This window comes from Uloborus diversus, chromosome 3, assembly GCF_026930045.1.
Source record: "Uloborus diversus isolate 005 chromosome 3, Udiv.v.3.1, whole genome shotgun sequence".
Taxonomy (NCBI): Eukaryota; Metazoa; Arthropoda; class Arachnida; order Araneae; family Uloboridae; genus Uloborus; species Uloborus diversus.
In genome coordinates, this window is record NC_072733.1 from 14,773,305 (window position 1) to 14,790,846 (window position 17,542).

Consider the following 17,542-nt stretch of genomic DNA (forward strand, 5'->3'; position numbering starts at 1 on the left):
AAAAAAGCTGTGTTATTGAATAAAAATAAGATTAGGATGAACAAAAGCAACGGGAGAGAATGGCATAAAATGAAACAGTACGTACGTTATGTATAGTATGTAGCAATAATAAAATGCAGCACGACAATAGTACTGTTGTACAGTAGATACAGTAATTTAATTCTACAAAGCACATCGAAACTGTGTGCATTTCTTCATTTGTCAGAAATTTTTTGTATTCCCCTCCATTTTCAAACTTTAGATAAACAGCACGCTTATGTGAAATTATGTTTCATCAACTTCATATTTAGAACGAAAAAGATGCAGGGCTGCGATTTGTACGTTAACAATCCGATGTTTCGACTAGTACGGTGTGGGGAATTTTGGCTTTCAATGATGCTAAAGGGAAATTCCATTCACGAAACTAATATTTAGTACCCAAGAAAGAAGGTAGTAGAAGCCCTGCACTTCTGCTAAGAAAATTTTCTTTTTGTGGGTGAGGAATTCGCGTCAGCTGCAAAATTCGTTTCTCGAGTAAAACTCGCTATATAGCCATTTCACGTTAGTGGAATTGCGTTGCATCCCGAATCCACTGTTGTTAAAAGTTGCACTTTGAAGTAAAGTAAGCATTTTTACTTAAAATACACCGCCAGCTCAGTTATTCCATCCGAGGACTGCAGTTTCGTGCTTTTTAGCACTCAACAGTCTGGAATAGGAACCACATGAGCTGGAGGCGAAAAATCTCTTAAGGGAGCCAAGAGAGCCAAACAAACTGGTAGCTAATGCAGAATTAGCAAACCAGATGAGCGACTGGGAATAACTGAGCTGGCGGTGTATTTTAAGTATAAGTAAGGACATTAACTTACTACAAAATAAGCATTTTTAGTTATGTTTCGGATAGTTAGTAGTACCGTTTGGGATATTTTTTTTTATTTCTTTATTTTTTTTTACTGATTGAGTGTAGATATATTAACATATTAAAAGTCAATTATTGAATGTTGTGAGTTTTTGAGGTTATTCGGTAAAATTGAAAAATGCTTTTATTTCATTTTATCAGGGGCGTATAAAAAGAGATGGCGTCCAGGTCCGTCCTCCCTAGCTTGAAGCTCAAAAGCAATTAATTCCTACGAAATATAAGTTCCTTTAAAATTAACTCATATAATGGAAATTAAAGTTTTTCCCTTTTGCTTAAAATATGCTTTTCATCTTCTCAATCAATTTTATGCATATGTATGTCTATGTAAAATTTAAATGAAATTATGACTGAATTTATCTTAGTTTCAAGTAGCCGAGTTACACTTCTTGAATGAAATATTTATTGCCAGGAAAAGATTAAAAATTTGAAGGTTTAAAATATGTTCTTTTTCCTTCCACTTTTAAACCCTTTCTTGCAGGAAATATTCTTGCAAATCGTAAAAAAAGTTTCGATTGACGAATCGTTTCAGTGAAAAAAAGAAAAAATAAATAATTTATAGTGATATTCCATGTTCAAATGAGCCTATATATCAATCCAAACAATTATTTGAATTTTTATTATTTAATCCTCAAACTGTCTATGTGTATGTTATTTATTTATTTATATTTTAAAAAGTAGCGAAGTAGCGACTACATTTCAAAAGTAGTTTGTAGTTGCTACATTTTGAAAAAAGTAGTTGTAGTTAACTACATTTGTGTTAAAGTAGTTATAGTTCGCTACAAAAAAAATTTAGTTTTTCCAACCACTGATCTTCCCTCAGTATTAGTATATAATGCTCCATATACAAGGTTTTTTTTTTTTTTGTTCTTTGCTATTTTTGTTAATCAAAAAAGTGTTTTCTTTTTCTTGATTTATAAACTGAAACACTTTTGATTTATCTGTATAGGAAGTTAATGATGCTGATAAAAATGACGAATTGGCTAAAGTGGAAGATCATTTAATGAAACAGCTTGGAGAACTTGGAGCTTTTGGGCTACAAGTTCCTGTTCAATTTGGGGGTTTAGGATTAACAAACACGCAATATGCTAGAATGGTGGAAGATGTTGGCAAATATGATCTTGGAGTTGGCATAACTCTTGGTGCTCACCAAGTAAGTTTCACTAAGTATACTAATTTGCTATCAGAATACAGTTAACTTGCTGAAACCCGCACAAATTGAAACAAAGGCATTTAAGTAAAAACAATTATGAAGCACTTTGATATAAAACTATACTTTAAAATTAAAACTGAGAAAAGAATAGACTCCATCCTTTTAACATTTAATTTTTGTAATGTTATTTATTTTCTTACATTCCTACTAAACATCTAATTGTACATGCCACTGTATGTATTCAAAATCTTGTGCAGATTTCAGACATTTGTGCATTTCAATTTAGCGAATTTTAAAGAGTTGACTATTTTTTAATATGTTCTTTTGTCAGTAGTATGTCTCTTCATAATAAAAGATGGGGAATTTGAGAGAAAAGCATTATCTATTTCAATAACTGTATTGGGGGGGGGAGGGGTATTCTTGCTTCTGATGTAAAAAAGAATCACTGTCATCTGTAATTTATTTGTTAATGTGAGAAAATGATTCAGTGTCATTATGTTTTTTATCATTCCCACTTTAAATTAAATGTATTTTGATTTTTCACCACGTCCATTTTCCGTTCAATACCAACATCCTAAAAAAATACTAATGGGCTAACATAAATTGTGCATTGATTTAAACAAAAAGCATATTGAGTAATAGGCAATGAACAACATAAGTACCATATGAAAGATGTAAAGCAGTAAGTACTGTAGCCTCTTCAACTTTAAAACTGTAGGGCGTAACCATCAAGGTGTTTTAAAATTTATGAATATACATAACAGAAATGGGTACGTTTTCCAAGAAGCTTCCATTGACAAATTGTTTGGATCAATGTGGACTCTTTATTGTGCTGGAGCTTTGTAGGGCGATTACATACATAGTGCTTTAGTGAAACATAATACATAACTTTTGTATGATATGGTAGTTCTTCATATTAATATGATGAAGCTCTGTGTTAGGTGGGCCATAAACTTAAATTTTCTGCAATTTTTTTTTTTTGTTCGCTTCATTATATGTGAAACCATTTAACTGATGCATTTCTTTTGCTTTCTGCATTTTCTTTTCAGCTACTTTTTTAAGCAGCAAAAATCAGCATCCTTCTTTATCTTTTAAATTTGTCTTTTAGTACTGTGTATTTTACTCCCCAAAGAGCAAATGTTGATTTTTTCTGATGTAAAATACCCATAAAGTTGTTTTTTTTTATTTCTAGGTTACTGTTCATTTCGTTTAATTCCTAATATGATGAAGAAATACAAATACAAAATGCGACGACCAACAACAGGCTCTGGGCCCAGCTAGGCTGGTCCTAGTCATATGTCCTAGTTTATAAGTCCCCAATGAAGATCAATGACCCTCTTAAAGCTATCCACCCCCTTGCTCATTTCCACCCCTTCAGTAAGCTGTTCCAAGTGCCCGCAACCCTACTAAAGAAGTAATTTTTCCTAATTTCTAGGTTAGCCTGAGTTTTGAATAGCTTAAAACCACTGTCCCCTTGTTTTGCTTTCCGTGAAAAAATTTGACCCGTTAACATCTTTTATTTTGATAAATTTAAACAACTGAATCGTGTCCCCTCAGGCCCTCTAGCCTATACATATTAAGCCTATTAAGTCTGTTATCATAGTCTAAATCTGTAAGTTCTCTTACTATTCGAGTAACCCTTCTTTGAACCCTTTCCAAAACAGAAATATCTTTCCTGAGATAAGGAGACTAAAACTGAACAGCATACTCCAAATGAAGTTTTGCTAAACTCCTACATAAAGGCAGAAGAACCTTCTTAGATTTGTTTGAAATAGATCTATTGACAAACCCAAGCATTCTGTTGGCTTTGTTACTTGCAATGCTGCACTGTTGACTAAACTTGAAATCCTGATTTATTAAGATACCCAGATCAATACCGTTTTCTGCCTGACTAATGACTGAACCCTGTAAATAATAACTTGTATGCTTATTTCCATGACCTAAGTGTAGCACTTTTACCTACATTAACTGCCATACCCCACTTATCCGCCCACTTAGTAATATGATCTAAATCCTCTTGAAGCTGTTTTACTTGTTCCTCATTCTCTATAATCCCCATAACTTTTACATCATCAGCAAAACAATTAAATGTTTCCAGAAATATTTTCATCAATGTCATTCATAAAAAATAATAAACTGAAGAGGCCCTAAAACTGATCCCCGAGGAACCCCGCTTAAAACATCACTCCATTTAGAATGATTTCCTCTCACACAACTACTCTGTTTCCTTAAAGTCAGCCAATTCCTAACGAAAAGTAAGGTTTTTCCTCCTATTCCTATATTAGCCTCTTATCCTATATTAGTTTCCTCCTATTCTTATATTAGTTTGCTGAGAAGAGCAACATGCAGTACCTTATCAAAAGCTTTTTGAAAATCAATATAAACAACATCCACACACTTTTTGTTATCTAAAGCCAGAAATGCAATAAATTAGTAGCATGCGATTTACCTTTCCTATTATGATTTTCATTTTTCTGTAAATGTTAATAAAGCTTCAATGTAAAAGTAAATAAAAATCAACAATTTTTTTATCTGCAAAAGTTATGGTGAATTTAAGAGAAGTGTTAAGCATTTTTCTTTTGTCATTTAAAAGCCTGATGTATCATATAAAATACTACAGTGTGTTTTCAACACTCACTTACATATGTATTATCTAACTTGTATCGCATTTTTAAGTACATTTAAACTTTATTAAATAATGAAAAATTTTAGGGGATGACTCTTTAATTTTTTTGAACCACACTCCTGCTAATAACCATTACAATTAGATGGGTACTAATATAAGCCTTATGTTATTTAATGAACAACCAGTCTTTTTTTTTTTTTTTTTCATTTTACTGTAATGTAAATAAAACTTCAATGTGTAAGATTAATTAAATGCTTTTGATTGCTTTATAATTTTAAGTGATTGTGAATTTAATAACAGTTTTGTTTTTTTATTTAAAATTCTGTTGCACTTTATAAAATAACTAATCTGTGTTAGCAATGCTTTGAAACAGAAAAGTGTTGAACTGCAGTTGATATATGGTAGACAATAGATGGTATCTTTACAGACTATTGGGTTAATCCATCATATCATGTTGTGAAAATGGTCGAAATTTATGCTTTGTTTAATGGGTATGCAGAACTACTGGGATGATAATTTACTTTTTTAAAGACAGAGAAGTAGCTAATTAGTACTCAAAAGAATTATTGTTATTATTATTATTTTAACTTATATATGTTTTGAGACATTCCAAAAAACGTAATTACGGGCTGTTATGTTTTCATTGTTTTATAAATATATGTACTACAGTAGAAGCTCAATTATCCGAGCTGATTGGAACCGATAGTAACTCGGATGTCGGAATTCTCTGTTAATCAAAGCTTTGTATAAAAACCTGTCACGATCGCAAATGGTATAAATTAAAAATACAATAGAATATTTTTCAAAGATGGAGGGATAAAAAGTAATGTTATACAGTTCAAAAAACTAAAGTGAAAAATAACTTGCAGTAAGTTTTAAAAAGTCAATGGAATTTTTTCAGCAAAACCAAGTTAAATATTAAAAGATGCATCTAAAACGCACACAATTTTCCAGAAAGTATTTTTATTCTCAAACTTAAAATTCATTATTTTATTAAATTTACATTATTTTTTGAAACATAGATTTCATTATTGGCTCGGTTAACAGAAACCTCAATTAATCGAAGCTCGAATGATCGAGGTTCTACTGTATATGCACAACTTTCAATCTCATCACTGAAGTAAGATTGGTATGAAAAAATGTCGGGAACACGGTTAGTGTGTAACTGGAAAGAACTCTGCTTGTCTAGGAGATCCCACTTAGATGCCATGCAGCTGAGGTTTGTCTATTCACCAAAGCATATGTAGCTTGATTTAATACTAGTGATACTTAAAAAAACATAATGGGAAACTATTTTAGATATTATTTTCCTTGTTTGGTTATTAATTTGCAGACTATTTTTCCTTTAAGAGGCTACTAAAAGAACCATTTTTGAGACCATAACTCAGTGGCAGCCCTGTAGTAAAGATTGTAAGAAATCCAGAATATACAGTTAAGACTTAATAATAAAGTATTATGGTAATTTTCTTGAAATGTATGTACATTTTTTGAATTTTCATTTAGTGCTGTGTTTATTTTACTCATCAAAGAACAAATGTTGATTTTTTTCTAATGGAAAATACCCATAAAGTTTATCTTATTGTTAATTTTTAGGTCTTATTTCTTTTAATTCCTTATAAAATGCATTATTTTACAGTCTATTGGCTTCAAAGGAATATTGTTGTTTGGCAATGAAGCTCAGAAGAAAAAATATCTCCCTGATTTAGCAAGTGGAAAATTAATCGCTGCATATTGCTTAACAGAACCAAGCTCTGGATCAGATGCAGGGGTAGTTATTTTCCCTATTGTGTATGAAATTTTATTTCATTTGTTTGACCTGTATAAATCTGTGTTTGCGTTAATATTTCACTTTTCTTCAACTTCTAGTGTTCAATAAAATATATGAGAGAACAATAACTGCCCCCCCCCCCTTCCTCTGCCTTCTCCCTCCCTAAGCTGTGTATATGAAGGTGTTTTAGTTTCCGTATTTCCAATAATCAATATTCTACATAATTTAAGTATTTATAGAAGGCTACAGTTTTGCAAATGTTTCTCTGCTCAAGTATTTCACAAAATTTGAAAATAAAGTTATTCACTAGCTTATGAAAATAAAAGTAAAGTACAAAGGATTTTTTTTTTTTTTTTTTTTTGGAAACAAATCAAAGTATAAGATCGAAATGGATGGATTAAAATTTTCTCAATTTGAATAAATTAATCATTGAAGGGGGGGACTACAGATAAGTTTCATCAAAAAAACAGAATCAGTTCTTAAAAATTTAAATTTTTGAGTTCAGTTGATGCCGATAAAGGTTATGATAAGAGTTTACGCTGTTTAAAGTGCTTCAGGTAAGGAAGTCATAGTTCACAAATCAGTTTCTACATTATATGACCAAAAGTATTGGGACACTTTCAAAAATTTGCAATTTTACAGATTTCTCAGGAAATAGAATAACTGCTTTGTAACTTTTGTCACATAAAAGGTATGATCCAGCTGTCATTTTCCAATAAAAGTTATATCATCCTTGTGTTTCGGGAATCAGTAACAAATTGAGGAAAACAAAACCGTTTTTTGATCATCATTCATCGTAAATAGCTGAGAATAAGCTGTAAATTTCAGAATGTAGTTAGCTTACTATTTACAATTATTTTACATAATTTTGAGAAAGTATCACTGGTGTTCATGAAGATTTAAGCATTTCTTTCAAAACTACATATTTTATTTGAAGGTTTTTGGCTCATAACACCCAAAGTTTTCCGTCAAACTTTCAGAGCCAGTGTAATACTAAAATTTGAAATTAAAATGTTGAAAATTTGGTAAAATATGGATGTTCAAAGCAATTAATTTTTCACTGCTCATGTGCGAAAGATAGCAATTTTCAACTTTCTGAAACTCAACTAGATTTCTGAACTGACAAAAGAAATTCCAGTTCAATATCTTAAAAATTTAGAAAGTTATCAGCAATCTAATGAGCCAAATTTCAACAATTCTTCAATAGGCAACAAGTCGGGGGGGGGGGGGTAGTTCGAAAGTTTTCAACATTTGCTTGCAATTGTTCAGTGTGGTTCATGATAAAAACATTTTACTTACGAACGATCCCTCACTGTTCGTCGGCTGTCCAAGAATTGTTGATATTCGGCTCATTAGACCATGGATAACTTTCTGAATTTTTAAGATATTGAACTGGAATTTCTTAGTAAGTTGAGAAATCTAGTTGAGTTTTAGATTATAAAAGTTGTAAATTGCTATCTTTCGTGCATGCGCAGTGAAAAATTAATTGCTTTAAATGTTCATATTTTGACAAATTTTCAACATTTTAATTTCAAATTTTAGTATTACTTCTCTCTTGTAAGTTGTCAAGTTTTCTGAAAGTCTGGTTAGCTTTGATGGAAAACTTTGAGTGATATGAGCCAAAAACCTTCAATTATAATTCGTAGTGTTGAAAGAAAGGCTTATATTTTCGTGAATATCAAAAGTATGAAAAATGATTGTACATAGTAAGTTAACTAATTTCTGAAATTTACAGCTTATTCACAGCTATTTACGATGAATGATGACCAAAAAACATTTTTGCTTTTCTCAACTTGTTACTAACCCCTGAAATGTGAGGGTGACATAACTTTTATTGGAAAATGACAGCTGAATCATACTTCTTATGTAACAACAGTTGCAAAGCAATTTTTTACTTCATGTTTCAGAACAGTCATATACTAGAACCAATTTTGCACCAAAAAAACAAAAAAAAAAGTTTCTTTTTTTCATGATAATGAATTAAATTCTGAATAATGAATAATGAATCATAAATAATGAATTAATAAATTATCTAACATTAAATGTGTTTAAAAGACTATATCAGATTAGAACATTTTCCCATGTTCCTAAACATATCTTAATTATTAAGAACCATGCATATGATGCAACTTGGGACGTGTCCTAAGGTACAATAGGTTTTGCTGTCCCAAAGTACAACCACCAGGTGGTTTAAGAAACACCGAAATAATGGTCTATCTAGATTCACTATCATTATTTTCTCCTAACCAAAATATTTAAGTTACTTCTCTTTTATAACAAAATAAAATTCAGTTGATTAGTTTTAAAAATGCAAGGACAAAAAATGAAATAAAAATTAAGAAAAGATTTACTACAGAGTCATAAAATTTTCTTTCTCACAAAATCATCAATTGACCTCTTTTGATAGTGATTGTTATTATGGCACCATTTAGTGGTGAAGGTTACTATTAGAGATTGCAAAAAACATGGCTGCAAAAAATAGAAAGAAATTAGCAGTGTCCTGGGGTACAAGCATACCAAGGTACAACAACCCTACCCATTTATTTAAATAACAGCAGGGTTCAGAGTGGTTTAACAATCATTTGCATAAGATTCTCCAATCAATCATGCTTGTGAAATCTTTCAAGAAACCCCAGTATTTTGCTTCTACTATCCCTTTCAACAGTATTTTATACAATAAGATCATGATTAATCTACTCATATATCATACAACAAGAATTATCATTTTGGGTACAATTAATGTTTGACAGCAATGTTCTAAAAATGTGCTGCTATCGAGTGTAAAAGAAATAGCATCAAATGTGGAGTACTTGTTGGGTGCCTTTCCTAGGTTTAACCTTTGCAAACTCTCAGAGTGAAATTTGGTAAACCTCTGTTCTATAAAGAGCTGTCTTGATGGATGCTCTCACCCCTCTTAGTTTTGTTCAAACATTTTTCAACTGGTGTCAAATATTATTTAAAGTATCAAATGTTTCTCAAGTTTATGCAAATACAAAAGCATTTTTAGAAAGTGTTTTAATATGGTATTTTTCAGTCCATCAAGACTCGTGCAGTTCCCTCTCCAGATGGAAAATATTATGTTATGAATGGCAGCAAAATCTGGATATCCAATGGTGGCATTGCTGACATATTTACAGTTTTTGCGAAGGTATTTTACTCGGTTCGAGAAAAAAAAACTGTTTTTGATTATCTATCTTTTTTTACTGTCAATTTTAAAGTAAGATCAATTTTGGGTTTCATAATTTATGTTGACATTTTTCAAATAACATTTATGTAGTTCTATCATAAGAATTTGTAGATGAAACTTTTATTTGGCTGTACACTGGTTTGAATTCATTTTTTTATATAATACTAAATCCTAGTTACTGTGGGTGTCCTGTATTGCTAGTTGATAATGTTTGAGGCAGAAGAAATGTTCATTAAACCTTTAGCTTGAACAAGACTAAAGGGATTTAATACCTTATGGCAATTATTTATACGAATCCCCTTCATGCTTCAATCATATTTTATATTGGATCACTGATTCAAGTAAAGTTGCTTTACTTTCTACTCTAATTTACGTCATGGTTTAGCAGAAGTGTCGTGTATTCACATTGCTTTCTAAGTGATACTGGTTTTTATGTTTTTGAAAATTTTAGCCCATTTCCCTCCTCTCCCACTACCCTTTTTTTTTCCCCTTTCTATTTCACTTACTACACTAAATGCAGGACAGAGGGCGGGTAAAAACCGTGAAGAAGTAGCAGGTTGGGCTTTATCAGAAAAGAAAAAAAATAGAGCCCGAGGATATGAAAGCCATCTTCCTTTTCTGGTTTTTCTGGATAAATGATGTAAACAAGACAATTTCCCTATTGTTTTCTATCTATATTAGAATTCCAAAATTTGAGCTTTTGATAAAACTCAAGCAAGAATGTTAATTATTTAATTATCTTCCTTAATGTTAAAATAGGTTCCAGTTGAAACTCCTGCAGGGCCAGCAGAGAAAATGGCTGCCTTTATTGTTGAAAGAAAATTCGGAGGCGTAACAAGTGGGCCACCAGAGAAAAAAATGGGCATCAAAGCTTCAAATACAGCTGAAGTGTTTTTTGATGACTGTAAAATTCCTGCTGAAAATATAATTGGTGAAGTTGGTGAAGGCTTTAAGGTATTTTTATTCAAAATCACTTCTACCAGAAAGGTGATAATCACAACTGAATATTTTCAGCATTCTATTGTTTAAAACTGTACTCAGTTGCAGTACATTGCCATGCTTCATTTTTTGCCGATACAACCCAAATTCAAAATAATAGAATATTTCTTACTTTTTGAAAAAAAGTTTATTCTAACCAAATATAAGTGCAAAGTAGGTATTTAAATGAATGTGCCACCTTTCTTAGACCTTAAAGCATGCATTTCATTTCAAATATACTCAATTAAAAATAATCTTAGACAGAATAATCCAAAAATTTATAGCGATGAAGGTTTACATTGAGTCAAAAAATTAGAATATTTAAATTAAAAAGGGAAAAAACATCTTCAAAAAAAAAGAAAAAGCAATATCACTATTAGAATGCGTCAATTTTTACTGGATTCAATGTTTTACACGGATTCTACCACTTGTTTACATTAATCGTTTCTGACACTGTTTCCATACCCTCTTCCAGTGCGGCAACGAGCTCAATTTTGTTTGTGGGCACCAGGTCTTAAACCGCCTTCTTTAGATTTGATGGTACCACAAATTATTGATTGTATTGAGATTGGAAGACTTGCTTGACCAGTTTAGTACCGAAATTCCTCTTTCTGTCTAAAATCTATGAGTTAATAACTGACTGAAAGTACATTTGTATAGTTTATTACTGTTTGCAACTTATATTAATGTTTTACTTTTATCATAATCACTAAAAGAAATATTGTGTTATATAGACGTTCATTATAGAAGTATCTTCGCAAGTGTAGACTTTTTTCAGAAAAATCAGATGTATCAAATCTTTGGCTGTAGTGATCTCTTTAGACAGTTTGATGAGGGTTCGTTATAGCGGGGTCAAACTGTATATCCTTCTCCTCATTGCCAGAATTCCTTCTGCATGACTGGAGATTCATACGAGAAGAAATTTTTTCCCCCATTTTTCAATATGACCAATGGTTTCCTTACCTTACAAAGACAGGGTGGTAACACAACTAGGAAATCAGGAAATTTTACAACTTATTATCAATAAAACTTGAATTATTTTTGTCATATAATGGCAAAACTTCAGTGAGTTCACTTGGAAATATTTTTTATTTTAAGAGTTTATTATTGAAAGACTTATTAATAATTTTGGATAGAATATCAAGCATAGAAGTTTGATATCTGCTGGAAGCTGTTAAATGGCTTTTGTGCTTGAAAAAAAAATGCTGTTCCTTAAAAACTGATGGCTTAGTTTATTTTTGACACCTTATTTTTTGATGATATCTAATATTTTCTTTTCCCAGACGCTTAAGATATCAAGAGTCAACAGTTTTATTTTCTATTTCATAATCAAAATCACTTAAAGCATTTAAACTTTAGTAAAAACATAACGCACGTACAAAGTTCAGTAACTTCACGTATACCTGGAAAATTGATTTCAAGTGCATTTGTTATTTCCGGCAAAATTGATGACCTTGATGCTAAAAACCTTTTTCATACTTACGTTATTCTCCTTTTTTAGATAGCAATGAACATATTAAATAATGGACGGTTTGGTATGGCTGCTTGTCTCAGCGGAACAATGAGAGTAGCCATTGAAAAGGCTACTGATCATGCCATGAACCGACAGCAGTTTGGAAATAAAATAAGTACCTATGGTACAACACAAGAAAAATTGACAAGAATGTGCATGGCCCAATATGTTACTGAGGTATTTTTTTTCTATGTGTGTAATTTTATTTATTTGTTTATTTATTTGGAAAATGTACCTTATTTTACATACATTCCTTTTTTCCCCCCCCCTTATAGTCAATGGCATACATGGTTTCTGGTAACATGGATAGAGGATATGTAGACTTCCAATTAGAAGCTGCTATTAGTAAAGTATTTGCATCAGAAGCAGCATGGTATGTTGTTGATGAAGCCATTCAAATTCTTGGAGGTATGGGTTACATGAGATCTGCTGGTCTGGAACGTGTCCTTCGAGACTTAAGGATATTTCGAATTTTTGAAGGAACCAATGACATTCTTCGCCTTTTTGTTGCTTTAACAGGTAAAAATTTAAATTTTTTTCATTAGAGTTTGCATTCAATAAGAAATTAAAATAATTAAATAAAGGAATTGAATTATCAATTTTATGGTTTAGTGCATATTACATCACTATTTTTTTAACATTTTTTTCCTTCCCACATTTCATTTTAATTCAGTGTTTTGATCCATTTCTTTGTTAAATTTGTCCAAAAAATTTAAAAGTGATGTCAGTCAGTATTTTTAAAAAGCCATTTGTGTGGAACTATTTACATCTGGTGATATATTGCATCTTAGCATTTGAATGCAAAATTATTGAAGATGCTTTGCATGGTTAAGATAAGAACAACATTCATAAAGCACAAATTGACCAGAAAATACAGCCTATAGCTATTTCAAGACTGCAATGGAGCCTCTTCATCAGTGCAAAAGTACTCAATGCACAAAAACAAAACCATAAGAGAACATACCACAGCAAAAAGATACTGGTATATGTACCAAATAGATAGATAAACCAGTGGTGTGTCAGGGTTCATACGCCCCAGAAAATACCGGCTTTGTCATTCTGTCCTCAAAAATTCCGGGAAAAGTGGGGGAATCTTGCAAATTTGAGCTTTATACCTGGAAAACAGATGAAATGACCTGGAAAGTGATATGGAGAGACTTTTCTGCTGGCATCAATCCGTGAAAATCAGAAGAACAATAATTGGCGAATGAAAAGCTTCTCACAATGTAGCCAGGCCTCTCGGGCTTGACCTGACTTTGATATGGACCAATGAAAGCATGGCATGCTCATTCTTTAGCTGCTTTGGGATAGCTGGATCAGAGTAGCTGGGGAAGAGGATGGAGCTGGGGGAGATTTCTGCGTGATTGTGTGCAGATTTACGAGAGCTATTGAAAAGAGAGGAATAAGTGTTGCCCAGAGTATTGTTATTGTTAGTGTTTCATTCAGTAGAAATATTTAGATAATAGAAATATTCCTTCAAAATTCTAGATATAATCTGCTTTTTTTTTTTAGGATTTTTAAAAAAATTATGAAATATCATTTTAAATTATGTATTTTGTTTATTCTTTTCATTATTTAATTAATAAAAGGTTAGAAACTTCTTTCAGAGTATTTGTAGTATTAAGGTAAAGGAACGGCAATTACATTTTTCCTCACAATTTAAATTTTAAACTGTTATTAAACTTATATTTTTTTTATTGCTGATCATTGATTTGTGTCCTAAAATGTTTTGTCTTTTTTTAAAAATTAAGAACTACCAATTGGTTTCAAGAAGAAGGTTTCCTACTTGTCACTGCCAAAAGTTAACATGTTGAGAAAATCACTCATATACAGTCAACCCTTGTTAATCCTTGTTAAGCTGCCAAAGTCAAAGCGCGAAGTAGCAAAGGATGACTGTACTGATGTTTTTTAGCTAAAGTAAGCTCTCTCACAAATTTGTTGTTGCATTAAGCCCTGAAGCTGCCTGGATCAGGGGGAAAACTAAAATTCCGGCAGTAGACTGTATGTGACATTTGTTGATTGCATTGATGAGTCGTTGGTGAAAAAATAAGGTAATTTATTTTCAGTAAAGGCATTAGATAATGAAACAAGCATAGGATACACTTGTATCCTTTCTAGTTAAGATTGAGAGCAAGAGCCCTACGGCTGCATCCACTAACGTTCGAAGAGCATCTCCTGAGGGGTGGTTTTCACACTCACCTCTCCTTAAAAGGAGGCTTTAGGGCTCTTGGCTCCAAGAGCCAAGACCCCAAGCATTGCTCTACATCGCTAGGAGGGGGGGTGCAGAGACGTTAACAAGCTCTTTTGCACTGATGAAGAGGTTCCATTGTAGCCTCAAAGTAGCTATATGCTGTATTTTTTGGACAATTTGTGATTTACTCAAGCTTTTCCATCTTAATCACAATTATAATTGTTTGAACTATATTATTTAAATTTTTCAGACTTTACATATTGTATAATCTGCTTTAAAGCTTTAAATCTATGCAGTCGAATCTCGATAACTTGAAGCTTATCACTCGAATATTCCTTTATCTCGAAGTTTTCATCAGGTCCCCAATTCTTGAGACTGTTGTGGAAATTTCCCATAGCTCGAACTACCAATAACTCAAACATTTTAGCCCGTCCCTTAGGACTTCGAGTTATCAAGGGTTGACCGTATATTGTAGTAAAAACACAAATTTAATTGAATCAATGAGTCCTGAAAATATAAGTCATTCCCCCTGGGTCTTAAAAAAGGAGCTGATTGTCTTTCAGACTCATTGATTTAATTCTACTTTCTTTTTCAGCAGTACAGCATTGAAAATGTTTTTAAGTCTTAAAAACTGTTGATACTAATTGCTATGTAACCTTGTATTGATAAAATTCCTACAGGTTTACAGCATGCTGGTAGTCCATCTCAAAGAATTACAAAAAGCTCTAAAAAACCCTACTACAAATTTTGGACTAATATTTGATGAAGGTGCAAAAAGAGTAAAGAGAGTTGTAGGACTCAGTAGTCCTCTTCACTTGCTGACCATATACATCCAAATTTATCAGATTCTGGCATCTTAGTAAGTGCTCAAGTTTCATCTTCATACAGTAATTTTTGCATTGTTGAGCTAATCAAATGTCTCATGTTTAACTGATAACAAATATTCTACATTACTCATGAATAGATAAAATTTTGATTTAATATTTAGTTTTTTTTATGTAATGCATATTTCGATACAATATTCTTCATTGATTACATCGTAATGCCCATTAAAATCTTACAGATAATTGCTTAACAAAATTATTGATTTAGGAATGAAATAATCCTTGTTTCATTTTAATCATTACAGTTACTTTTTAAGATTTTTTGAGTGAAAAATAAGTCTTTCATTGTGAAAAAAATCCTTTCTTAAATATTTCTTTTTATAAGCTCTTGTTGAAAGGTTGTATAGTGAAATTTATTTAATGCATGCACAGACAATGGCACCCATATGCCTAATCTGCGGGGGGGGGGGGGGGGAGGGGGAGAAAACTTTTAAGTTTCAAGACTTTAATTTCAGGGAAATTAATTATTGAATCATTGTACTTTTCCAACCATGTCATTCACTCACTTAAGGGGCACTAAATTACTAAATGACTGGGGTTAAAGGAAAATTTGATTCTTAATTTGTCTGTTACAACAGCTGTCAGATTGCTTACTTCCCCCCCCCCTTCTCCGAATTACCAAATGAAAACTTTTGGGACAATTGTATTTGCTGTGTATGAAAATGAATAGTTTGTATTTATGCTTCTATTTTCAAGCATTCTTTTTCAAAGGCATTAGGGTACTATGCACTATGTTTCACGGACATAGTGGGTAACTTTGAAAAAGCTCATGCTTGCAGAAACTTTTTTGTAAATGATAACTAAAATGAGCAAAGATACTTTATGTTTATGTATGTAAAAGGGGAGGGGGTTGGAAAAGCTCTTAACTCCTTGACTTGGTGTCCCATTCAACTACTGCCTTCTAGAGTAGAAAAGCCAATGCGCTGAAAACATGACGTCTCTACAGTGGGCAATCAAACTGTGAAGAGCGATTCCAATTTTCGGACAAATTTAGTAAGCATTTGAAGAAAATTTCATTACAAAGAGCTTTTTCTTCTCAGATTAAAATAACAATAAGAACTTTCTGATGTAGTAGGTCTGAGTGATTTTTTTTCTTTTTTTTAATTAAAGTTTTGGAAATTATTTAACGAATGTTCATTTGAAAATAACTTATTTCAATATTCACTCTTCATTCATTTTTATAGCAACAATAATCTTGAAAATCATAGCTGGTCAAACTACTTCTAATTATACAAACAATTATTGAATCATATTTTCACTGTACACTTCACAATAATTATTCATATAGATTTCCTCTTATAGCTCATTTTTAAGGATTGTAAAATATTTCCTCTATTATACCTTTTTTATAAAATTAAAAACTCCAATAAAGTATCGATTGGGGTTTTAAAAACAAAATTCAGAGAATATTTGTAGATATGTCAATAGTGAAACTTGTTGCAATAAATAAAAAATCTCATTTATGACATTTTTTCCAAAGCTGTTCAGGGCTATAAAGTCATAAGTTATTATTTTAACTATCGTTAATGAATTCTTAACTAACGTTAGAGCTTTATAAAAATTAAATACACATGTAGGGCAGGGCTTAGTTTGCATGGGAGTTCACAGGAGCTGAGGTTCAGCGCTTCTTTTCAGTAATGTGAGAATATTAATTGCAAAATTCAGACTATTTTACATGTAAAAAACAGTTCTGAGGACTTTAGGGCTCCAGCACTTTTGTTAGAAATAAAGTCTTCATGTAGGGTACAATTCAATAATTAAGTTAAAAATAAAATCTGTCTGAAATTAGTTTGAAATTTTTTGTACACAATTGAAAAAACTCATCAAAATAGAAGACCATTTAGTCAGAAAATTTATTTACCAGAATCATATTACTAATTATTTACCAGTTGTCAGTTTCAATATTATTGGTGCTCTAAAATAAGATGATCAAATTTAGAAATAGTTATTTTTCAATTAAACATTTGATAAATCATCTTCAAATCTTCAGTAAAAAAGAAAAAAAAATTAAACATATTTAAACGTACTATGTTAGAAAATTCTTTTTGTTACTCTATTTTGAGGAGAAAAAAGGTTGTCATAGCTCCTTGTGTTGAAACGTTCTTATAAAAAGCACTAAATTCAGCCGAAAACACAATCATTCTGTACGATCAGATTGCCTACTGTAGTGACATCATGTTACCAGCTTGATGGCTTTCCTACTCTAGAAGGCAGTGATTCAATCTCAAAAATTCAGAATAAAAACTACAAATTTACTTTTGAAAGAGGTTTTCGGCATTCTAAAGGAAGTAGTTCCAGTTGAATAAACATTTTGTCAATTGTAAAATTTAGGTTCGTTTTCTAGCAACAC

General features: G+C 31.6%; 1 protein-coding gene across 1 annotated transcript in view; it reads left to right on the top strand.

Moving 5' to 3' along the window:
• LOC129219424 (very long-chain specific acyl-CoA dehydrogenase, mitochondrial-like) overlaps window positions 1-17,542 on the top strand; it is a 74,640-nt gene that overhangs the window by 37,136 nt on the left and 19,962 nt on the right. Inside the window, 9 exon segments of the mRNA XM_054853822.1 lie at window positions 1,842-2,045; window positions 6,308-6,439; window positions 9,474-9,587; window positions 10,386-10,580; window positions 12,106-12,294; window positions 12,393-12,636; window positions 14,989-15,008; window positions 15,010-15,112; window positions 15,115-15,167. Of these exon segments, the coding sequence (XP_054709797.1) occupies window positions 1,842-2,045; window positions 6,308-6,439; window positions 9,474-9,587; window positions 10,386-10,580; window positions 12,106-12,294; window positions 12,393-12,636; window positions 14,989-15,008; window positions 15,010-15,112; window positions 15,115-15,167 (1,254 nt within the window).